The 26,154-nt window shown below is 35.9% G+C and overlaps 1 protein-coding gene across 1 annotated transcript; it reads left to right on the top strand.

Annotated features, from left to right (window-relative positions):
• The first annotated feature begins 27 nt into the window (after positions 1 to 27).
• On the top strand, positions 28 to 26,144 carry LOC133526876 (zinc finger protein basonuclin-2-like). The gene is made up of 2 exons (XM_061863706.1): positions 28 to 871; positions 21,724 to 26,144. Exons 1-2 carry the CDS (start codon positions 863 to 865, stop codon positions 24,868 to 24,870), a joined length of 3,156 nt encoding a protein of 1,051 aa, XP_061719690.1. The 5' UTR covers positions 28 to 862; the 3' UTR covers positions 24,871 to 26,144.
• The last annotated feature ends 10 nt before the right edge of the window (positions 26,145 to 26,154 follow it).

The raw sequence follows: 26,154 nt of genomic DNA, 5'->3' as shown, positions 1-26,154 counted from the left end.
GATATAACGATGTACGCATTGGTTTACGTTAGTTAATGCTAACGTTTCGTTGACTAACCTTCGATGAATGAATATCTTTCAAGTTTTAAACACAATTCATATAATGCTTGTTGACGAGATTAATGAACGACCTGAACCTTCAGATAAACAAATCCATTTGCCAAATCTTGCCAGCGTCTAATTACTCCACACTGTATACTCGACAGACAGCCATTAAACATCTACATCGCTAGCGCAAATTTCACATTTGCGCAACGTAACAAAATTCGCAGCGCTGCCTCTGTTTGTTCTCATCCGGCTAAGTCCCTAAAAAGCGATCGTGGTGACACCCCCACCCTCTGTCTCACTCGCACTCGCTTCAGAAGCGACACAACGTGACATACACGCTTTTGCCACCAGACGGCCGAAGCGCCGGCCGTTAGCGCGCGATACTCGGCCCTACTCTATTTAGTTTTAAAGTTAGCGCCGAATCGCGCGACACATTAGAGGACATTTGAATGTTACACGCGAAATGTCCTATCTCCCTACTGCCACAATTAAAAATAAACTTTAGTCATATAACACAGAGATCAAATTGGGTTGTATACAGAAAATTTGATGTAAAGACACAGTTTTCAAATGTCACGTACTAGTCGTCTCTTTTCTCCGGAGTCCTGTCGCATCTGCTCCTTTGGCATCCTTCAGCACGCGTGTCCCCCCGCGATCTTGCGTCCCGCTCTGCGGCCGCTGAAGCCCAGTGTCCGGTCGCTCTGGCTGACAGGCGGTCGTGTGTCGAGATATACATGTGTAAGGATTAGTTGTGATGAACGGTGAAGTGACGCTGTGTGCAATTTATGTTTGTTTGTGATTGTAAGAAGCATTCATGATTCAGGTTAGTTGACTTATAATTTTTTTTTCAGGAATTTCAGTAACAATGATATTGTTTTCAGTATCATCTTATTAGACAATCAAACTGTTTCATAGTGTTTAGTGTCCTTTTTAAACAACAAATATAAAGCATGAAGAGTTAAAACAATAGAAATTAACGATAATTCATAATCCAAATCATTAAGTTGTGCAACTAATCAATAGTTATTATTTCATCAGTGGGACGCGTAGGTGTCACATGCAATTGAAATGTAATTTCATTAATGATCATTGAGTTAATGGTTTCAGTATTTAATTGAGAAGGTGCAATTAATTTTAATAATCTATTGTTGGTTTGGTTTATATTAACATTAATTATCGTGAACTTTAATAACTTATATTTTTTTCATTATATTTACTAGAATAGAATGTATGATCGAATTTACAAAATAAAACCTATCTAATAGCAAAAAGTTATGAAAATGTGTAACTTACGCAACTTATGCATTGTGTGTGCGTGTCTCTATTATTGTGTCACATTTTATGTAATTGTTTTTTATTTATAACCTAAACATTTAAATACCTATCAATCTATTTACAGTAATGTAGATTTCATGTTGCTAATTAAAGATAAATAAAATCACCTACCTAATACCAGAAGTGTTGTAGGATCGTTTGACCGACGGGAGTCGTTTTAAGTCCAAATGGTAGCCGGACGAACTCTAATACCAACACTTACACTTTTAGTTCAATATTTATTTTTGTTGTGAATTACGCGTTATTTCATATTAGGGGTCATCTATAATTTACATCACACGTTTAGGCGGAGGAAGGCGGGTCAAGAAAATGTGACATGTTGTGACAATGGGGAGGGAAGACAAACTTTGAGACGTCACTTTAACACCAACGTAAAGTTAAATAACGAGTTTTTGGAACGATAATTGTTTAATTTTCTTTCCTTATAAGTTTTTTGTTTTAAAATTTCTTTTATCAAAAATATTTAGATTGAATAATAATACCTAATTCGAAAAATGTGACGTCACACCAGAGGAGGAGGGATTTGCCAAACCTAATTAGGATTTAGATATTGAGTCATTGTATCTAAGCACAAAGTACTGCGATATGCAAAGCTAGCAGCAGATCCACCAATGTCATAAAAATGTTCCGTTTTGACATTCTAAGATACGAGCAAAAAGTGCATTCTAAATGAGAATCTGTTCGGAAAGAGAAGAGTCGTGGAATTGGGAACCATACACTCCACGACTCTCTTATCTTTCCGCACAGAATCTAATAAAAGTTGAGAGGGACGACGTGTCACCGGCAAGTTATTTATTTAAATAAGCCGACTGTTTTCTTTTTTAATATTAGTATAGGGATCAAGAATACGATATCTACTTACACGCGTATTACGTACATGTATCAATACCTAGCGCATGAAACAAGTTCGTGTTCAAAAATATCTTTTACAGTCTAATAGCTCTACATATTGATATACACCAACATTTTCGTAACAATCCACATTTCACCGTAAGTCCATTGGCAGGTTGATCCATCTATCAGCGTGAGGAGAACCAGGCCCGGAAAGTAAACATCCCAGAATAACAGGTGCCTTATAATAAATTGATGGACTTTGATTTGAGGCCGCTAAAATACTTAAGAATACATTGACTGACTTTGATATGTGGCTCACTAAATAAGAATGGACGCGTAGTAACAAGAGATCAAAGGCATTTGTGGATCGTGAACATATTTCTGTACATGCACATATTTGTACATACCTAAGTAACTTAAAAGCGGGATTCTTCTTCTTCCTCGCGTTGTTCCGGCTTGGGGTCCGTTTGGCAAATAATCCCAAGAATTGGCGTAGGCACTAGTTCTTACGAAAGGGACTGTCATCTGACCTGCCAACCCAGAGGGTTATCTAGGCCTTATTGGGATTAGTCCGGTTTGGAAAAGCACTGAAAAGCACGAAAAAAACTTACAAACGGGATTACGGGAAACAATATGACAAAAAAATCGCTTTTAGGATATTGATCAAAATTTATTTTACAGACCAACCCCTAAATAGCTCAATATTTTTTTTTTTCAGTGTTAGACGCGTAAAACAGCCGTACCAGCCATTAAAAAACTCATTCAATTGTTTACAGTATTCTCGCACAATAAATTTCACATTCCAAGTGTCAGTTACCGCTGTTATACCGGGTAGGTCAAGAGTTCCCTGTTAAGTTCGTTTAAGATCGATTGTCTTTATGACGCAATAATGCGCGAAGTTCTCCGAACCTAACGTATAGGTACCTAATCTACATTTTTTTTAAAGTTTGTAAGCATGTAAGCGACCCGACAGTGACATGACAGCAGCATTTTTGTCGTTGTCGCGGTCGTTTTGTCACTTACGTCAAGTTAGACTTATACGTCTCTTTTATTGACTTCATTTCAAAGTAAGTAGCTCCGTGAAGCTATTTTACTTAAAAATCAATATTGTTGTTTCCCGCAGCGCCTGCATTTTGAAATACGACATTCAAAAGTGGCAAAATGAGGTGAAATTACATAACATTAAGAATTTACTTACGCGTTTCATTCTGATGCCCTCTGGCGACCATTTTCCTTGTTATTTGGGTAAACAGTCTTGCCAATTACACAGTTTTGTGCAGTCCGTATACTTATATAAAGAATTATACGAAACCTTGATGCATTTAGACGCTGCCATATATATTAACCGCACCAGTCATGGGATATTTAACCAACACCTGTAAAATTTCTACCACTTTATGCGTTAAGAGTTGAATGTCCTATTCGTCCTTTATGTTTTCTATTTATTTAATGAAAGCTACTGCAATTAGGTTCAATATTATTAATAAATGAAAACTATGTTTTTCTTGCTCCAGTCATGGGCTCTTGTTTATGGTAAAATGTTGCCAGCGCTTAAAAACTGATGGTAAATACTTGTTTTACAAGATTTTTCTATACCATCCCATTACTGGTGCCAGTCCCATCATGTAATAAGATCACTTAATACATTTGTAGATAGTGTTTGTTTCATACAACTTCTATTGTTAGTTTCTACGAGATTTTGACAGACCTAAGTACCTAGTAAAAAAAAATTACGCGGGACGGTTTGACGTACAAATGTATACCTTCAGAATAAGAGATACCTAATCCGGGACAACTGAGTATATTTAAATTTTAGTTGATACTATTACTAGGTATACCTTCTAGAAATGAGATAACTAGATACCTACTGCCAAATTCATATACCTACTTCAATATCTATTCATACAAATTCTGAGACGATAAAACCTAATATTTGAATTTACAAAGCGTATTAAAGAATTTACCTTCTGTCTTCATCACCAGTCCAGCTCGCATCCATATCTGTGCTAAACTTCAGCTCGAATCATAACCTAAAAGAGAACGAAACATTTGTAACAGCCATAGACATAGATAGCCATCACTTCCATTTTTCCTACAACGTCTACCTTCGGCAGTCTCCCTGCCTTCTGTTAAGTAAACGTAAATCACGAACTCATGGGCGCACGCGAATACCAGGTAGGGAACCTACTGACTGCCCCGCCTCGGGTGATGTCGATGTCGTGGCGTATACCAGACTTAGGCACACCGTAAACTTTATAGGTTATTTAACAAAACCTGGTTCATCTAATTGTCGATGAGTTCACGCATTCAATAAAAGGCAAATAAATAGCCTAATCTAAACATCAATATAGTATTTATTGGCGTGTAAAGTAGTTGCCTAATGCAAAGTATCTGAGTAGGCGCGGCGCAATTTAGACACCTAAAGTAGATTGCGTTGCTCCGGTTGCTCGGCTCCACGCGTATCTATTGTGGTAATTAAATTGTCAAACGCTACCGCTTGACAACTTAACGCATTCACTGCCACCGACGCATATATGCGTTCACCGTCATACAAGTTTGTTCCTAGGCCACGTCCCCTGGCAGTGAATGCGTTAAGCTATCAATGCTGTGTTTTGAATATTTTATACTGACATTCTTGTCGCGCAAGTCGCGCAACACTTTACACGGGTAAATAATTGTTGTGGAGTGACAGATTCGTGTTTTGCTTACGCTCCTAGAAGTAAGCTTAGCTAGTTTAATACCGTAAAACGCTCCAACTTTGCCTGGATTTTGACGTTTTTTTCTTATATCTGTGAACCTATTTTTCATTATGAGTTTCATGTGTATTAGTCGAAAAACATACCCTATACTTTACCAGATAAGACTCAAATATACCTAATCATACTGTATTTCCGATTTACAAGCAATCAAAGTGGCAGGCAAAGTTGTAGGCCTAAGACGTAACTTTGCCTAGACGGATATCTCCATAAATAATGTGTTGCTATTTGCAATAATTATTTACTCTTGTGCATGAGACATTATGCTTGCCCCTGACAGTCAAATTATTGCCATAAGCTTAATACTTTTTTTTTCACATGCAATAGGTAAAGTTGTAGCAGGTTCCACAAACTTTCTATACAAAAATATCGTTAACTGTAGGGTTGTGCCAAAAATTTTTTTTATTACAAGTACATTGCAGATACACTATTTTGCTAATTTTTAATGCATTATTGTGTAAAGTTCTATTTCATTGTAAAGTTCTAATCACCCATCACCTTTGAACTCCAATTGTAATCGACCTGACACCTGACAACCCAGATTTCGATAAAAATATAACTGCAAGACAAATCAAATGAGCCTAAACACAGTGGATTTATTATGTGTAGTTTAGAAGTTGCTATTTTCGGTCTCCATCAGCAGACCATCTCGATGGTACCATACACATTGCATTGTCACCCAAGTTACATAAGTATGTCAAACACCTCAATTGGTCGCTAATAAGTGGTTGAAAATTAGATTGCAAATTTTGAACAAAAAGACAATTACAAGTAAACATACAACATAATTATAATACAATAAATATACAATTGCAAGTAACTACAATAAAAATATAATAACAGATTGCAATAAGTTGTTTTTTATAATTTTCATTTTAATACACATAAGTTTTTTTTTTGTTAACGTTAGTCTATTATTGCATTGTCAGCAGATCTACATAGGTACCCACACTGAAAGTCGGTGAAAATCGACTTGCAAGATTTGAGTTAAACAAACAAACATTGCAAGTTAATAAAAAGCTTGTAATAAATAAACTCATTTAAGCAGTTCGGGCAAGCTTACTTTTACTCTTTTCTGTACATTTATAAAATCCAGCTAGTGACAGCCCTAGACCCAGGCAAAATTGTGTCATTCAAGTTTCCAAAACACTGCCCAATATTGCCTAGTACGTTATTATGCTGAAATCATGTCCTTTTCTTGAAAATATTAAACTTACGGGAAATAGACAGTCTTTACTTACCCTGGGACGTTACCACTTCTCAAAAAAAACCTTTTTCGTAGATAAAAATTCAAAAATTGCGAGACCCTAAAAAAATGCTGCCATTCACGCTGACTTATGATACGTAACTGGCGGAGCAACAATGGAGTTACCATTGTAAAAAAATGAAATATGTGTTGCCAGAATAATGAAGATTACTACCAAATGGTAAAAAACAAGAAAAAACTAAGCAAATTCGAGAGGTCGTAATTGAAATGAAATAGGCAAAATTGAGCTTAAATGGCAAAGTTGCAGCATTTTACTACATATACCTAATTATATAAAAGCCACAAGCATAGAAGATAGAACTTTGAAATTTGGAATATGTACGAGTATTATTCAAATATTATTCAGCTCCACTAAAAATATATATTTTTTAATTCAAGTTTTAAGGGGGTGAAAATTGTTTATAACAACTTGTACATGGACGAAGTCGCGAGCGGAGGCTAATGGTCCTTAATACCGGTAGTAATTGACTCAATTTTCGTCAAGCTCACGGTGACTGCTCATAGTAGTCATTACCTAACACACGAGTCTAAAAAGAGAGAACGAGCACGAGATTCATGCGTTAAAGAGGTACCTACAACGTTAACGTATAACTGTAACGATGTCAAATATCAATTTATACTACCACTACTTATTTATACTTCTGATAGTACCTAGATGAAAGCCAGCGTTTGCGACGTGAGTGTGACATTAGTTCCGGAATCCGGAACCCACCGCGCCGCGGGCACAAGCACGGTACAGTTTGTTTCTGACCCTGCGCTAGGTGACCTATTGTCCTACCTGTAGGCTTACCAGTAAGCATCTCACGCGCGAGATAAAGTACCTACCTGTCCCTTTCTAATTAATACAATTGGAAGAATACGCGAGATGTTGTCGCGGTTCATTCCTGCTATGCGTATTGGCGAGTGAACCGTTTAAGCATATTTGGACAAACAGATCTACTCGTACCTCCTACATATCTGTTCTTCCTAAACCGTTAACAACGAAAACTGGGTTTAATATCGTCACGTCATCGTCTGTTGTATTTATTTGGTCAGTAGTGTCAGTACCTGAACGCTGAATGCAAAAGGAGACCTCTATTTATTCTGCAAATCGATCTGAACCTTTTCGCGAAGTAAACTATATTCCTTGCCGTTGAAGCAACCTCGCGACAAGTTTTATTTTAAATAGTAATAAATTAACAAAAGTAACAAAATACAACAATTCACAAACACACCAAAAATTGCCGATCACACTTCAAACAGCGCGACTGTTAAGTACGCCTACATGTCTTGGTAATTGTCACTGTCGCTGATTCGCGTTGCGTTGTCGTTGTCACGTTTGTCGCTACAGTTGCAAGGCATTCGTTCCGAACTTGCTACGCCGGAGGCGCGACGCATACAATTTGTTTCTGAATCGGGCTGTAATTTATTCCCGACTGATCTTTTTGATAACGTTACTGAAAGGTTTTTTAGCGTTATTAATGTTTTTGTAAGTGTTACGAATGCGTTACTGTTTGTTTTCCGCTTTTAGTGGCGTACAATCGGTTTCGATAAAATAAAATAAATTATCAGTTTTTGATTTAAAAGTTTAAAAAGGAAAAACTCTGACTATACCTAAATAGGTACATACCTATGGCAAACTAACATACTTCAGGGTATTAATTATCATTGACGGAGTGACCAGAAAGATAACGCGCATGTTTATCAATTTGACCTTTTCAGTCATTTGATAATTAGCTAGCCTATCGATAAAAGAAAATATACTAGGCATTAGTGAGCCTACGTGACTAGAATAACTATGAATAAAGTAATGGATACTTTATCTTTTACCAAAATGCCGTGAAGTATTTATTGATCGCATGTTAATATTTTTTTGCAGATGGCTCTACTTTGTCTTGAAATACCTAAAATAATGTGTAATAAATATAAGACTATTAGAATACAGTAAATAAGGAGAGTGACTGAATAGGCACTAACTCGGTACCTATGTAGGTTCATGAGTATACATAATTATTATATGTATACTTACGCTACAATGTTTAATGTAAAAAGAGCTAAACCTTTAAAACTGTAATAAATACTTTAGTACCTATCTACTTAATAAGCAACTTTGATAAATGGTATAAAATAAGTTTTGCAAAATTATTTGAACCACATGCTACGAGTAGGTAAACCCTCGCCCTAAGCTTTGTCACCTCATCGATTGAGATTCAAGTTTAAAGTTCTACTTTAACAAATATTAAATTAAAGTCAACATCAAGATAGAGGTATCCTTATATTGTTCTAGAACTTGATATTAAAATTATCCGTTGATTATTCAAATACAAATTCTATCCTCACTCCAGGGCTGTCCCCAGGAAGGGTCGTGCTAATGCTATAATATTGCGGGCATGGCTGGATTATTGAAATAAATCGCAAGTCATCAGGCAAATGCATAGTTTCTGCACAGCACATTAGGGAGATTGCTGGCGTCCCGGGCTAGAGCGTGCAATTTGTACAAAACGGGAGTTTGTGGATTATAATAATAATATCTTAGGTAAGGTCCGAGTTAAGTTATAATTTTTTTCGTATTTCTACAACTGAATAAGCGAAAAATAAAGATCTGAAATTTAAGGATAGGTACAACTAGAGCGAATATCAGGTGCCCTTTCCTTCTTAAAATAAGGAAGTGGAAAAGGTTCACTTTTAAAACTTACCGAAGCCTTTTTATTTTTAACTTATATCAACTACCTAGAAATGGTCCCAGTATATAGTTTCTGCCCTTGACTTCAATTCTGGATAAGGTAAGGACTCATTTAAACGTTGCGACAACTTGCATGCCAGTTTGATAACATTACTGTATTTGATTGGTCGGCTGATTTGGATGTAACCTCAATAGTCCACAATGATACTTTACTCGCAGTGCTTTACTGCGAGTTCGCGCGCCACCGTCTATATGAGCCCTAATGCTACAAATTCTCCACCAGATTCCAAGAGGATCCGTGACGAATATCTAACATGATTTGAAATTTAGAACTCCGATTAGAGTGGTTGTCAAATTTAAAAAGCCGATAACGCACGTGTGATTTATTCGCCACCAAAGAGCCTAATATAACACTCCTAGTGGGAATTGTGTTAGGATGTAGGGCAAACCTTGGCTATTTGGTAATACATACTTATTCGGTGATAGTCAGTTTTATTGTCTTTAGCCAAGTTACCTGGTAATTTTATGACTTGGAACCATATTACACCACATTAGCCACATTCGTGCTATTTCTTAGACATCGTTTTAAGCAATAAAATTACAGGGCAACTCGGCTAAAAGACAATAAAACTGACTATCACTGAATAACCAAGTATCACCGAATAGCCCAAGTTTGCCCTATAGGCTAAATTTATCATTTATAATATTATCCGTGTATATTACTGACCTGTATCTGTTTTTTCCCCAATAAAGAAAATAAAATAAAAATAAAATAAAAAGTCAGTTAAATACCAGTGTTGCGTCGCCCGCCAAATTTGGCGTAGCAACAGCCTCGAGGCAATATGTCCGCGAATTAATTGTTTCTACGAATAGTTTTACGATGAGTTTTACTGACATTATGATCCAATCAAAACAGTTTCAGAATTAAATCAATTCAATAGCTTCAATAAACAGATTATGCAAAAAGTAAAAAGTTAGATTTATGTTGTAGAACTTTTGATTAGTTTCCGCGAATGGACAGTTCAGAGCAGTTCGGTTATAATTAGTTTGTTTATTTTACAGAAGGCTTCGGGCTTTGTTATTGTTTTCAAACTCATTAAGCAATTAAAATTGTAAGAATGGTTAAAATGGGTAACTATACGAAAAACACGACCATCAACGACAAACACATTGCTTATTCTCAAATTCAAAGTTAAAGTAAGTGGGTTAAGTAGATAACATAGATATGTATGCCAATTTCAGTCCTCCTAAATTTACTTACTACAAAATATCTTTTATATAAAAATCTGCCAAAGAGCGAAGGTCAATCACACCATGACTAAAACTTGGTCACTTTAACGTGTTAGGCACAATGTGTCAAAAGAAAGTGTCATTGACAGCCATTTGACACATTATTTTCAATAAACAGTGAAGTTTGAAATGTTCTAATTGAAAAACTCTGTATCTTACAGTTAGAGTAGATGTACCTTAACAAGCGGAAACTAATAATTATTACAATGTTGTTAAATTTCACTTTACACATAGTTTAATGCATTATAAAATTATAAACATATAAATAAAGTTGGAACCCAGACTCACAAATGCGGAGTCCGCGTTCTTATTTGTACCAACTAGCGCCATCTATGAAGTGCATACGGAACAAATATGTATTGAAGTTCCTTTGTTATTCTTCGTATTCAAGATTTTTGGATTAAATAGTAATTAGACAAAATGAAAAAGGCTTGCTCTGGAAGGGGAAATATTTTTATTGTTCATTTAATTATATAGTTTTTTTTAGTACTCGTTTAAAATATGTTTATGATACGAAATGCTTTATTATTAGGCAAATTTCTTAATTTATTAACCTATTCCCCAGTTATGTATTCTGGTAATATTCAATGTTAGTATCTTAAACTCTTTAAAAAAAAAAGACTTTTTGAATGTCATTTGAATTTTCTCGCATACAAGACACGTTAGCAAACGTTGCTACAATTTAAAATTTAAATCCAACGAAAAAACAAACTAATCAATCATCAAAACAATCAATCACCTTGCAGTGACACGCCTCCGCCCATAAATTATAAACGAGGAAAATTATAAAATTATAATCGCGAGGCAAAATTATAATTGGCCGGCAAAATTATTAGGTGCAAAGTTATATTATTGCCGAGTTGCCCGCGGCGCGCGTATCAGATGCGCCGACTGACAGGCTAAGTGATGCGTGGACTGATAGAAACTTGGGTTGCTGGCTGTATACACTAAAACGTAGGTTTTGGTGCCCTTTTGGCGTTTCGTTTGTATAAGTATATGTAGGTATTGCACGGTAAGAAGAAACCATAGACACATTACGATTGCGTCGCGTATAGACATGAAACTGTCAACACCATTTTGAATACTGTCCTCCATACATACATTTAGATAGGTACCTGTGTGCTTAATTTTATTTATTAATCATAATCACTCATCAGACACATTTGCTTTGATACTTTAAATTATGAGCGCAACACAACCAAATTCCAAATCTTGAAGTATATAACGTACATCTGATGCTCTCTTGAAATAATTGTGACTAGGTTTTAGGTCGATCATTTAATCAGACAAAATCAGAAAAAAAATTAACTTACACAGATAATCCGACTGAAACTTCGGAATGAAAAGGATTTGATATTAAAGATAACTCTCTTTCTTTTCTAAAGTAAATAAATGTATAAGGTAGAAGTACTAGTGCTCGACGCTGCACTATTCGCCGATATTGCTTCGTTATGTTATGAACAAGTTTACTAGACGTTCAGGCCAATAGAAACGTATTTAGTTATCACGTATGTCGCTCGGACTTGTCCATACATGTATTGGCGCGGGCAAGACGCATATGACTAAATAAGTTAGTAAATATTCTTTATTGCACCAACAATTATACATTTTACATATATGTAAAACTACAAATAAATTTTAAAGGAAAATAGAACCAGGTAACAACAGGCGGTCTTATCGCTAAAAAGCGATCTCTGCCAGACAATCTTTAGGTAGCAGGAAATGTAGAACTTATACAAAAGTCAACAGGTAGTGCTAGTGCTAGTCAACAGGAGCTAAATATGGAGACTATTAAACACAAACACACATACTACTCATTAAAACAATATCTTATACACTAATAAATATACAATATAATTGATATCATTCTGATGCCAGTGAACGTTCGAATTGGCCTGAGTGACAGTTTTTGTCACAATATTATATATGACCCTTTTCATGGCAATGTTTCTTAGGTAGTTTTTTTCGTTTTTTACACATTATTTTGTTTGCTATATTAAGCCAAGATTTTGCTTCAACTGCCGACTTTTTTTTTAACGGCAAGAGAACTAGTTCCTATTTTAAAATATCAATGTAATAAATAGTGTCTATACTCGCAGATGTTCAACAAACATTTTTATAAGTAGGTATGGCTAACATAATAGATGCCCTTACTGATGAGATTAATTATTAATGTGTATTATTTACATCTAGTCCCCAGTACTAGCCTTAAACTCCGACCACGATAACTTTGCACGGACTTGGCAGTAACAATGCATACATATTCTATAAAAGTGCCATACTTGGGGGGCGTCCATTAATCGCGTCATATTGTATAGGGGGGGAGGGGGTCAGCAAAAAATCACCAATGATCACCACAGGGGACGGGGGGGTATGGACACGTATCACGTGTATTTTTTTTTTCATATGTGCTATACTGTATTATAGTCAATAAAATAAAAATAATAGTTTTCCGCCCTTATTATCCTTCACATGTACTTAGGTTCATTTGTTAGAAAACTGTTCTTTAGTTATCGAAAAAAATACACGTCATATTGGATGGGGGGGGGGGGTCCTGAAAATATCACCAAAGATCACCATGGGGGAGGGGGGGGTCTAAAACAAGCCAAAAACGTATGACGCGATTAATGGACGCCCCCTTGACAGGAAAACTTACCATGGTCAAACTCTACCTATACTTAATATACATATGTGCAAGTTCAAACACGTTTCTCAAAACAAGACTATTCCATATTTAACACCACGCTACAACGTGGTTAGTACACAATAAAATTGCAAATTTCCTTAAAAAACAAAAATGACCCAGACGGTTCCGCGAGCCGCACAATAGCTTATCAGTAGGGTAAGACCGCCTATTGTTGACCTGACCGAGGACGCTCTATTTACGTGTCGCACATACGGTTACTTCAAAAGATCTTCGAAGTATTGTTATCGGGGCGACCTGAGATAATTGTTTTAGACAGCTTCTTGAAATTCTGGTGTTTTTTGGTTTTGCCGAAACGCAGGTGTGGCGATATCTTTATGTTAATTTCGTGTATGTTTTGGTTTTGTCATTCAAGTAAGTAGGTACTATGTAGTAGAGTAACTATTATATTAGCGAGTTGTTTGTGTAAATTTAAAAAGGACATACATATATTATGTAAATGACCACAACACATAATTTATATGTTTCATACTTTAACTCAAGAAATGATAACATAAATCAATCAATAAAGGTTATCAATTAAAAATCAACATGCGAGCAAAGTAGCTCTCAGTTCCATACATTGGTTTGGAAAATAAAATCGTGAGTATTTTAATGGAACTGATTCAAAATTATTATCTGTAATTTAAATAGTGAGTACTTACACATACTTTAAGTTGTTTTCAGTAAAAAAAAATGTTTATTTATAGTGCATCCGGTGAAATTCTAAGTATGCAAAACTCAAATGTCAGAATAAGGTATTTGTAACCTGGTATTTAATCATAATGACGCATGATTTTAATTTGTCGAAAGGTGATTCCTATGATAGTTCGTACAAGTCCTTTTCGGTTAGTATTCTAAAAGTTACCGGTCAAGTAAATTAATGTGCCAAACTTAAAAAATGTGTAGTTACATTAACGTGACATCTATTACTCCACAACAGGACTATTATTCGACGCGACAAATTAAAATCATGCATCATTTTCATGAAATACGCGACGCGGCTACAAAATCATAAGTCCATATCTGACAACTCGAAAATTTATTTATTTATTTGCAAACGTTACTAACTGATGTATGGCTATAATAGATAAATTATTCACGTAATATAAGTATGTAATATAACTAATATAAGTATGTAGTTTAATCTGTTTTTCTTTAACTATGCGCATATAATTATATGGAGCGCTTCTTTATTTCTTGCATAGAAAATGTAAGTCGTAGTACTTTACAGTAAAAAAACCTATTACATTGAAATGATCCTATTTATGAATTGGATGTGTAATGTGTATCGACCCATACATAAAATAATAGGTGTATACACACAAACACATCCACAAATAAACGCATCCACGCTAGACAGATGTTTTGCTCTTACATTACATATTTTTATTACCACAAAGATTTCGCCCATATGTACCTAAAAGTAACACAGTTTACAACTTCACAGATTCTCGGAACATCTACATGTCGGCATTCACAAATAGTATTCCTAACAATAACAAACAATGTCTACTAATCCCCTACAGTTGACAACCTCGGCGCTTATTATACTTAGCATTATCCTTTTAGCCAAACAAAAGCATTAGCCTTCTGCAATGGGATTTAACACCACATTACGACAAAGGGATCTCTTATCAGTAAACTCAGGTTTGGGTCATTGTTATCAATAGACACTTTCAGGTAGGTCATGCCCCCACTCCTGTGACCGCGGGACTTTGAGGTGTCATGGTTTAGCCTTCGTGTCAAAGGATTAGTTGTGATCCAGATCGCAAAGGTTAAACTCGACTTAAGAACAATTTACGCGAAAGCTTGCTAATTCATAAGTGTGTGTGTCTTAGTCACTTAGACTTAGTGGATTAGCGTTAAGTGCTTGTGAAATTAGTGATTATTGACAATATGTGTGAGGATTATAATAGTCTGAAAAACCTATCATCGTTTGTGAAACGGTGGTGGGAAGATGACCATGTTAAGGTTTGTAGATAAAACATTACTTATTTACTTTATTAAAACGAAAGTGGACGACCGCCACGTAACCGCCTTTCCATACAAACATAGTCCCCATTTTCCTCTCTTATATTTATGCAATTTGATGTATATTAAGCATAGCTATGCCCCTTTGTTTTGGATTTTAAATTATTATAAGAGAACGAAGGGGCCATGGTTAAGATACATCGAATCGCATTAAAATATTTTCAATAATGTTCATAATTCAGGGAGGAAAATGGTGACTACATTTGTATGGAAAAGCGGTCATCCCCTTTCCATGTAATTCGGTCCTGAATGTAACTTTTAGTTTTGATTATATTGATCTCCTTTCGCCTAACTTTGAACAAGTTTAAGTACGTCCGTACACCAAAAAAACTCAATTTTCCCGTCTCAAATCTCCGATCGATTGACCTTATCCAATTATTATTTAATACCCATAACGCGCCGTAAGCCGAGATTATCCCGATACTGTGTCCAACGTATCATTACCTTACGTTAAGCGGCCCGTAATTTCACGTGGCATCTAAATTGTATCACAGGTTATTGTGTGACGGTTTTAAATTGAAGTGAAGACGTAGTTAATCTGCTTTAATAAGCTGAAAATGTTTCATTACTTTGTGCAATTTATCTTATAAGATGTGCCGCAGTGTGTTTATATGGTTTTTTAGCTGTTTTAAATTAATCGAAAAACTTTACCGACCGATGTTAGTACAATTGATCCTCATACAAATGTAATAGAGTAACTTTTTCTAATATAGAATATTGTTAAAAAGTTTATTTTCGGCTTTGACGATTTGATAAAAAAATATATACCTATGCCGTGAGAAATAAGGTGTAGAAACATTTAGGAAATGCATTCACATACTTTTGACATAACATTGTGTACAAAAAATGTTAAATGTAATCACGAAAACACCGCTCAGTGTAAGCTAATATTGTTCCTAAAGCAAAATTCGTCCGCTTTCTACATACAGTGAATCATTCGTGTATGATGTTAATTAAATTACTAGACGCACACAAAACGACCACCCACGAGGCCATGATGCGCCATTGTTGAAAGAATGACAAATATTGATACAATCCGTCAGTGCGCTGTCGATATTTAGGATATTAATGCATGAAACAATGATACGATACAGAATGTACCGTATTTGCGTTTCCTTTTTTTAAATTTTAAAATGAATCGTAGAAATTGCCACAGGTTATTTAATTTTTATTTGTTGGTCGGTTATTGGGTGTGTTACCCTAGCTATTTTGTTGTACGTACCTAATAATTGAATTAGGACGCCGGTCTTAAACTTGCATTAAATTATCTATAATTATATTCGATAATTAGGTATAGCAATTGACTTTTAAAATAGTTCTTCAGTGTTCATTTTAACCTAATAAATACACGTCTAACCTACTTATTTCAAAAGTTTAATTTTTTACAACCAATGTTATTTTTGCCTGTTTCCAAAAAGTAATTAGATAAAGAAATTAAATCAATAGAAAACAACGTATTAATAAAACATATAATAATAATTCATAGGTTAATAATATATTTTATAAAATCCGCCTTGAACACACCCGCGGCGTCGTTGTTGCATTTAAGTATGCATCGGTATAAGCTTTAGCTATATACTTTAGTATTGCGTGCCTTACGTCGCAATGTTTTCACAGCTAATTGCTGTGTAATATATGTACACTAATACTAATAATATATTTAGTGCTAATACCTAACCATCAGTTATGATCTTAAACTGGTCATAAACATTTACCAATTATGTCGCAATATTGCTAAGTGGTTATTGAACCGCGTGTTTATGTGGCAAACCAGTTTTGTCAGTAATAAGATTAAAAACAATTTTGTTAGTAGAAAAAGGCGGCAAGTTTAAAAAAAAATGTGGTAGATAAGGGTACAGTTTCGGACACGTCACGATCCTCTGCATTGAGGGCACGACTGAAGAAGAAAACTTCCCAGCAAGGGTCCAACTTCCGTATATAAATTTCGAAATTTGCTACTCTTTCTACTTACAAAGCGGTTTTCCAGACTGATATACCTTAACAGGTACTTAGGGCCTGTTTCACAATGTCCAAGTAAAGTTCTGAATAAACTACTTGCCACTTCTCTGACGAGTCATCGTTAACGTTTCACAATCTTCAAAGGTTTGCAGGAAGTTTTATCTGGCAGTTAACTTATTTGTTAATTAGCTATCCAATACTTTACTTGGACATTGTGAAACAGGTCCTTAAGGTCATAATTATTACCTCTCGCACATAGGCAGATAGGTAGATATGACAAAATACCACACCAATAATTGTCAGATATCTCATAAAATGATCTCTTCTACTTACGGCGGTATCATTGGCATTGACAGATGTCCGTACCTACTAATAATACAAATAAAACGCCATAAAACACTTGATCTGTCATTAACTAGGCATGACCAACTACTTAAGTAGAAAACGCTCTCAAGTCGCGAGGATTCCTAACTAAGATAACACTTTTTGGAAGTAAACATGTTTAAAGTTCAGTTCATTCCGCCATTTTGTGATAAACTGCGAGAAAAAATAGATACGTTTATCTAGTTAGATGTATGGGAGTGTAATTATTAGGTAGGTAGGCTTGCGAGAGGGAAACTGGAAAGTACAGTCGAAGCGAGTAGTTTCATGGCTGAAAAAGTAGGTTTTTATAATTATAACCAAGGGATAAAGGCACTCATTTCTGTCGAGGTAGTTTGGCGCTCGACCGCAGTGAGAGCGACAATAATACGAGACTGAAATGGTACCTTTCACCCGAGTTACACACATCATCTATGCATTTAAACAAACACGGCTAAGTATAAACTTCAGTAGTATTTCTTGACGGTACTTTCAATTAACAATTTAGGAAAAAATATCGTTATTTATGGAATGGGGAGTTAATTTTCAGAATGTAAATTGTACAACCAATCCATTTAAAATCAAAATTTGAATTATTTATCGTAAAAAAAGAAAAAAACGTACTTTGCAAATACAGTGCACTAGAGCAGAAACGTATCAATTTCGGCACATTTTTTAGAACAGCAACCATGAGAAATGAAAAATATTTAGTTCTTGCTAACTTTTAGATAAGAATAGGTATCTAGAGTCGGAGAGTGCAGAAGGAAACCTATTTGGACATAAATAGATACCTATAGCCGGTCAGACAACTTTGTCAATAGAAAAAGGCGCAGAATTCAATTTTTCTATAGGGTTATAAATTCTCACTAAATCTATCTTGGATCAACTGGTTGGATGTAATATAGAGAATGAAGGGGTGATAATGATAACCCTTCGCGGCTACATTTTTTAAATTTGCCGTTTTTTCTACTGACGGTCACTTTTCGGTCTTGAATGTCAGCAATATAGATCACAATATGTAGGTAGTTAAAAACTAGAGGCGTTCTCAGGCTTAATGAGCATGTTTCAAAATTGCGTGTAAATCAATCAGACGCGAAATGGTTGCGCCGCGACTGTACGCGAACCTGTTTACCTACACCATGTATCATGGCTGGAACAATATGGCATGTCACGACAGCGGGTAAAAACGTACGTCTCAAAAAAAACTACGCCCCAGGTGATTCCCAACCTTAATCCTACGAAATTAGGTTTCATTTTGAATGCGGCGGCGATGAAAAAATGTCGTGATATATGTCCGCTTGTCCATTGCCGGTAGGCGTGGGTCAGATGCACTGAGATACTCTGCGAATTTATCCTTTGTTATTGAAAATTGAACTGTATGTCAGAGTAATAAGATTTAATGTAGGATAATTAGTGTAAGTGGGGTTATTGAACTTTGGGTTAAGTTTGGAAGTTAAGTCCAGTTTTCAGTGCAGGTTTAAGAATCGGTGTGACTTTGTAGAGGGATCGGCTTCTTTGTTAGGTTCGGGACAAGATCCATCGTTATTATGAACCACATTTTACTCAGGCGAGGCTATGATACAAAGCTACGTAAATGTGTACCTACCCATACATGTATCAAAGATAAAAGAGAAGTCTAACAGATACTATTTCGTTCTATAATTGAATTCTAACCTCATTCAATCTGCACCATTATGTAAATGCAGTCGAATATTTATTTATTTAACCTTTATTGCACAAAAGAAAACCTTATAGTACAAAAGGCGGACTTAATGCCATGAGGCATTCTCTACCAGTCAACCTTTGGCAAATTAGAGATATATATCACTATTTTAACTCAAAAAGTCCTAAGTTAAAACAATTAAAAATTACATAAAATACAAATAACAACAATATTATAATAAAGAATAACATCGCGTATAAACAAGTTATTTAATTAAAGCATCAACATAATGTGATTGGTTAATGACATGCCGCGATAAAATGACCACATCATTTTAATAAGGACACGGCACCGCTAAAATATAGCCCACTAACTTAATATAAGCTTTAGGCTTTAGCTAATTTAAGAACATTAATGTTATGGTTTGCGTTTAGTGCATGTGATGAAAAACATGGCCATCGTGTGCTTTATCTTTATGGTAAGGATACGTTTACATTAGGTGAGCAACCTAATGCAACGTATTTTTTCTTGTAAAAAAAAGTGTGTTCAAAACTCGTTTGATCCTAAACAATGTGTATTTTTTTACATAGAAAAAAAAAGGATATTTACTTTCCTCAGTTCTGAGTCTTTATTTGCTTTTATAAGATACAAGTATCATGCAAAACTGGTAGCCTTACCATGACTTCCTCACTATGTCAGCACGAACGAGATGCATAGAAAATAAGTTACGCTCACGCTAGCGATTATTTCAGTGTCAAATTCGTGGTAAGACTACTTACTGAACGTGTATTATGAAGATTAAAAAACGTATAAATAATCATTTTTATTCTAAGAAACAGCTGCATTTCAACTTATCAGTAATTTATTAAAAATGAAGGTCTTTTAAAGTCACTCAGGCAGTGATTATCCTTTTTAAAAACCTCGGTTTTATTCCAAATTATAAATTGTAAGAGATTCTAATATCACCAGACTAATGACAAAAATACTGGCCACATGCATTCGAAAAAACAAACACGACATCTCTCCTTACAAAAACGAAATGGCTTTCAAAACGCTCTATAATTTGTCTCGGCTTATCTAATTCTTAGAACTATGTTTTTCCTAAACGACACTTTATTATCCTATGTTTATCCGTTTTGTTGGCATTTGAATCGGAATATTTTTTTTATAATTGCCCCGTTTTGGTGAAATTGCCCCTTAGGGTAAACGGCAGTTTAATTTCCAACTTATGAATCTAAGCTCGTATCCAACACAATACTGTCATTGCGAAAGAAGTCCTCCTCCGTACAAAATAAGGTTGTAAATTTAATGGCATGGCGACGAATGAAGCGAGGTTGAAGTGGAGCGGGTGTTTTTCCCCAGAACGGGGTAATGACATGGCAACCCCGTCGCTTACACGGTATAATCGAGTGACAAACGATTTTGGAAGGCGACAATCGAGTAGTCACGGAAACGAGGGCCGGTGGCACGAGGTTTGTTCGTTGGTTAATCGGAAGGGTTGCTTTTGCGAAATTTGAAATTTGCGGATGGAAACTGCCTTGTTTGTTATTTTGACGTACGGATCCGAAATGGTATCTACCTACATGGTTGGTAAGATTAGACTTTTATAAATACAAAGTATACTTAATCCTCTATTGTTGTATTCCAAACTTTATATGTCCCAACACAAGAAACCAACATGTTTTTTCTGTTTATCATGCGTTTTCTTGTCGCGCGTTTAAGTTTTTCATTGTACTTAGTATGTGGTATAATATATATTTTATTATCTACTGAATAGGTACTCATAGAGATAATAAAACAATACTAAACGAGAAATCCTCTGCTGAACATAATTGACCATAAGTACACATAACGCTTCCTGCGTACCGTCTTATATTCTATATTGAAAGCTCCAAGGCATTAATGTTACAGTTAGAATAATATAAAGTAGTCGCAAGCTCATTTCCTTAGATAGCATGTGTTATTTAGTTGTCTGTCCTACGGCGCTCTTCGTTATTACTATCATATTATAATATTACGTGCTTGTGATAGTGATGCTTTGAGTTGATCGAATAAAATGCAAACGCAAATAAAATGTTCTTCCATTTCTTTTAAATAGATTGAGTCTAAATAGCCTAATTTATAGTGAAACGCTTTCCAATACGTCTTGTAATATTTGATCAACTTATTCTTGACCCTACATTTATTTTGTAATTTGTCACATCGGTAAAAAATACGACCAAGTTATTAAAATATAACGTAAATATGTAATAATAAACAGTAATAAATTGTCTTAGTTATGATATTATTCGGAACAATTCCCAATCCATTAAACTAAAGTTAGAGCATCAAATTAAGTCGAAGTTAACTTTGACATCGCCGGCCCGAATGCTTACCAAATGAATAGTAATTTAGTTTGGGATTAAATCGTTCCCAACACGCGACACCGCCACTTTTCTATTCTCGAGACTCCAAGCCATTTTACACAATTTTACTCAATTGCTCTCCGTTCTTGGAATTAATTTGATATTAGCCTTTGAAAACGCAAGGTGTGGTTTCCTTACTGATTGTTATTTTGAAGAGTTTCAACAACCCGTGGTTAGGATACGACACGATAATCTGTTGCATTCGTAAAGTACAAATTAAACGTTTGTTATCTTATTATATGTAATATGGTATTATGCTAAGAGCTTTGAGTCTGATTAGAGGTTTTTAAGTAGGATGTCTTTTAAGTTGAATGGTAGTTACAAATCTCTCTTTATTTAACGTTTTTCATTGTTTTAGCAATTGCAGACCTTTATATTAAAAAGTCAAGTTGTTACAGGATATTAACATGTATTTTATTTGTTACAGGAATCTCAGTCGAGCAGTGCGGAACGATGGAGTGGCCGTCCCGAGCACAACATCGCCCTGCAACAGATCCTCAAGCTGCAAGAGGCTCGAGCGCTCCACAAGACTTCCCTCCTCCCCATCTACAAGAAGAACGGCCTCCCATCGCCACCAGCTAGTCACGACTACGAACAAATGAAAGACAAGGACTACTCAGACTCCAGAGCCATGGAACAAGTTAAAATAGAAGCCGAATTCAGAAAACTTATGGAGCAATCGACTAAAAGTGTTCACGATGATGACTCATTAAAGTACTTCCAGCAAATGATGGAAGCTAAACAACGGTTCGAATATTTGAAAAATATTCACGAAAAAGAAAGAAGGAAGTATGAAGAGAAGCATTTAGAAGTCAAGAGAGAGACACTGTCACCTAGCGAGAGTAGGTCTACCCCGCAAAACCATTCACCGCTGCCAAGAGCGTCGTCAGCTGAAATGTCGTCTAATCACAGTGTCCATCTTTCTACCTCATCCAGTCCTCTCTCTAACGCTAGTCCTAGAAATTCTTCCCCCTTAAGTCATTTACAAAACATGCAGCCTTTCGACTTTAGAAAGCAAAAGGCTAATGACAAAGAAGATACGAGAAAAGTTGGATTCGATGTGGGATCAGCCGAGAAGGCTTCTGTAGATATGATGACAAATCAATTCTTTAACTTCCAACTGCCTGGTAATCTGCCTATGCCACCTATGACAATGCCGTCAAGTTTTAGTCATCCTGCCGCTGTGGTTGCTGCTCTTAGTCAAAACCCTATGGGCTTGGCTTCCTTACAAGCTCTCCTTCCACACATGTCGGCTAAACCGGTTGAACCTTCAGAAAAAGAGTCAAACCATGCTGCAGGCAAAAGCAGCCCAGATGGTGCGAGATCAGAAGATGAAAACGTACTGAATCTAAGTAAAGATACTTACGCAGAAGCAGCACAGAACTCAAGAAATATGATGATAGGCAAATGTATAAGTCCACCAAAAAGACAATGGGGTGCATCACAGATTCCTTTGAATTTGGGTACGCATTTCATCAACCCCACAACTGGCAAGAAACGTGTTCAGTGCAACGTTTGCTTGAAAACATTTTGTGATAAAGGTGCTTTAAAGATCCACTTCTCTGCGGTCCATCTACGAGAAATGCACAAGTGCACTGTTGAAGGATGCAGTATGATGTTTAGTTCACGAAGATCAAGGAACCGGCATAGTGCGAATCCCAACCCGAAGTTACACTCTCCACATTTAAGAAGAAAAATTTCCCCACATGATGGTAGAAGTTCACAAGTCCACCCGGTTTTATTATCACCGCATAGTGCAGGGCTAGGTTTGCCATCGGTTATGAACCCGATGCATCCATTTGGCTCCTACCCGTTACTCAACCATCCCGCAAATATGAGACAGTTTTCTAATCTCCCTATGGAATATAAAAACAATTCCAATATGAATTTTGGTCACCTAGATCAAAGAAATCTAATGCGTCGAGATTATGACTCAGCGGAAAACAAGGATCAAGATGGTCAAGGTGAATCTGACGAGGACGATGGCATAGTTGTAGTGGCAGGCGATGATGACGACGAAGATGCTGATCATATGGATACTAGTGACTACTATTCTAATCTCAACAAATCAATTGGTTCCGTAGAGGATTCAGAGACTGATTTTGATCAAAGAAGCGTTGGAGAAAATAATGATGGCCATGAAAGGACAAAAGAAACCGCTAGTCCAGAAATATCTAAGAGAAAAAGGAAAAACTTAAACCCGACTCGACTACATAATGACGTCTCAGAACATAAAAACAGTCAGCCGTCTGGTGATCATCCACAAGAAGATGTACTTGATCTAAAGAGAGTTAAAACGGAAGACAGCCCAAATAATGATCTAAATCACCAAAAGCAAAGATCAGAAGAAGTTGGAATCAAATCAGAGCCCTCTCTATGCAAAGAAGAACCGTCTGAAATCGACTGTAATGCTCAAGATCTACGTGTCAAAGAGGAGTCTAGTGATAAAGTAACGAACGAAAAAAGGACTGACAAGGTTCCTGAAAGCGACCAATTTTCATCTGAAAATGCTCTGAAAAGGTTGGAAAGTCTTTCAAAAGGTGACTTCCATACCTTGGCGAAACGAAATGATAATCATAGCTCAAATGGCCCATACAATTTGTCAATGAATGATTCTATCGATTACTCCGATCGATCACCTTCGTCGTCAGTCTCCAGCTACGATTGCACACCCGAAGACATTCAAGGACAAATATTCGGGCACTTCGAGAAAGGTTTCTTTATAAGCTCAACTGACATACCCCTAGAACCAGAAAATCCCAGAAAATGCATCGTCTGCGGTAAATTGTTTCCGAATGTCTATGTTGTTAAGTCTCACTACCAGAACTCTCATTTAAAAGTCATGCATAAATGTAGCGTTGAAGGTTGCAGAGCCTGTTTCCCAGCTAAAAGAAGTAGGGATCGTCACAGCGCCAATGTCCACCTCCACCGAAAACTACTAAGTACAGACGCGCTAAGAATCAGAGATGAATCACCATTAAGAACTTTAGAAAAAACCAGAGAGCAAATTGACTTAATAGCCAAATTTTCAGACGAAGAACCCGGCGTCCCATACATCGAATCCCACAAATATTACCACGCTAAAGAATCGGATAAGTTAAAGAACCACTTTAATCACCACATGCCTTTTGGCGCACCGTACCCACCTCTACAATTGCCTGAAGCGTATCTAAATAATCGAGACATGTTTTCTCAACACCCATTCCTATTCACACCATTTGGCATGTTGCCAAATTTCCCTCCAATTCCTTTGGGGTTTCTGCCTCCTAGCTTGAATGGCTTCGGTCCGCAGAATTTCTCCCCTCCACTAATGGCGAAATTAAACTATTGTGTCGAAGATGAGGCGCCACGACCGAACAAAGATGGATGCTATCCATGTCGGGGTTGCAGGGAGTCGTTCAAAGACTTATCCGGTTTAAAAGCGCATTGTGAGAGCGTCCACGCGCAATCGCTGCATCGGTGTTCCGTGAGCGGCTGCAACGCTGCGTTCTTCTCAAGGACTAAAAGGAACTGCCACAGTGAGTCCCACCTCCGAGTACAGAACGGTCGAGGTATCCACGTGAATCCATCGTGACGCGAATAGATATCAGTTATATCGACCGCTTTATAAAGTCGAATCTCCAGTGCATTTGTGATTTTTTATAGAATTACCAAATAGTAAATAACGGTCTAAGTTTAGTTGTGTAGTTAGGATGGTGAATGCCAGTACCTTATAATTCTCATTCAATCTTCGAATGTAAAGCTTTATCACTCTTACCTGCATTACCCACTCAAAAAGTCGTGAATAAAATGTATGATAATTATATAGCTATAAATTAGCTTAGAGGTAAATTAAAAGTAAACATTCCATAGTAATAATTGTGCAATAATTCATGTAAATAGCTGAAATGATTGTAATAAATGTATAAAATTGTGGCTGTTACTCGTAAGTTTAATATTAATTGTAAAATATAAGGTACAAATATAAGACTTCGTGATTTTATCAGATATTCTTCTTACATTATTGGGTTTGTACACCATATCAATCAAAATTATCTTAATATATATTTTAATGGTGCTAAATAATACTCACTTATATAACAATGACAATGTTCAGTCACTGGTTTATTAAACCACCGTTGAAATCCAAAAATACATAATTTTAAGATCCTTTCTGATATGTTGTGATGAATATACAAAACTAGATGTTATCGTCAAGCATACTTCTCATATATGTATCTACTACGCTTAGAGTTATGTACATTGGCAATCGTTTCTCTTTGTTTTTATAAAGAAAATTATTTGTATCTGAAGAATGCCCAGGCCTGTAACTTAACACTTATATTTACACTACTGAAATCTAAAAAAAGTCAAGAAAGTTATTAAAAATTGCACAAAAACATCAGGAATGTTTTATTTAAGTATACAGGGTGTATATTTAGTCACCTTTACGATGTGAATATATATGTCATACTTGCTGATTATTTTATTATGGGGCCATCCCCGAAATCGCGAAAAAAAATTGACTCTCCAATAGACAATGTCACGTCAGACCTTCCAAAATTTATGAAACAGCTAAAAAATTTTTCATGATTTCGATGGTTGATCCCATAGTTAAAGTTGCTCAGTATGACCTATATTAACATCGTAATTTATTGCAGGTGACTAAATTTATACACTGTAATGTTGGCCCTGTAGTGCCATAGCTACTAGCAGTTATTATATGTGTGATTCAATGTAAGATTGTTTAACTTTTGTATAGAACCAAAAAGTATTAAAGCCGATGGACGAGAACTGTAAATATTAGTACTAAGCATGTTATACTTCCTTTTGCCAAACGATACTATGCAATAAAATGTTTTGAAAGAACTTGAACGAT

Source organism: Cydia pomonella, chromosome 17 (genome assembly GCF_033807575.1).
Source record: "Cydia pomonella isolate Wapato2018A chromosome 17, ilCydPomo1, whole genome shotgun sequence".
Taxonomy (NCBI): Eukaryota; Metazoa; Arthropoda; class Insecta; order Lepidoptera; family Tortricidae; genus Cydia; species Cydia pomonella.
This window is presented reverse-complemented; position numbering and strand designations above follow the sequence as displayed.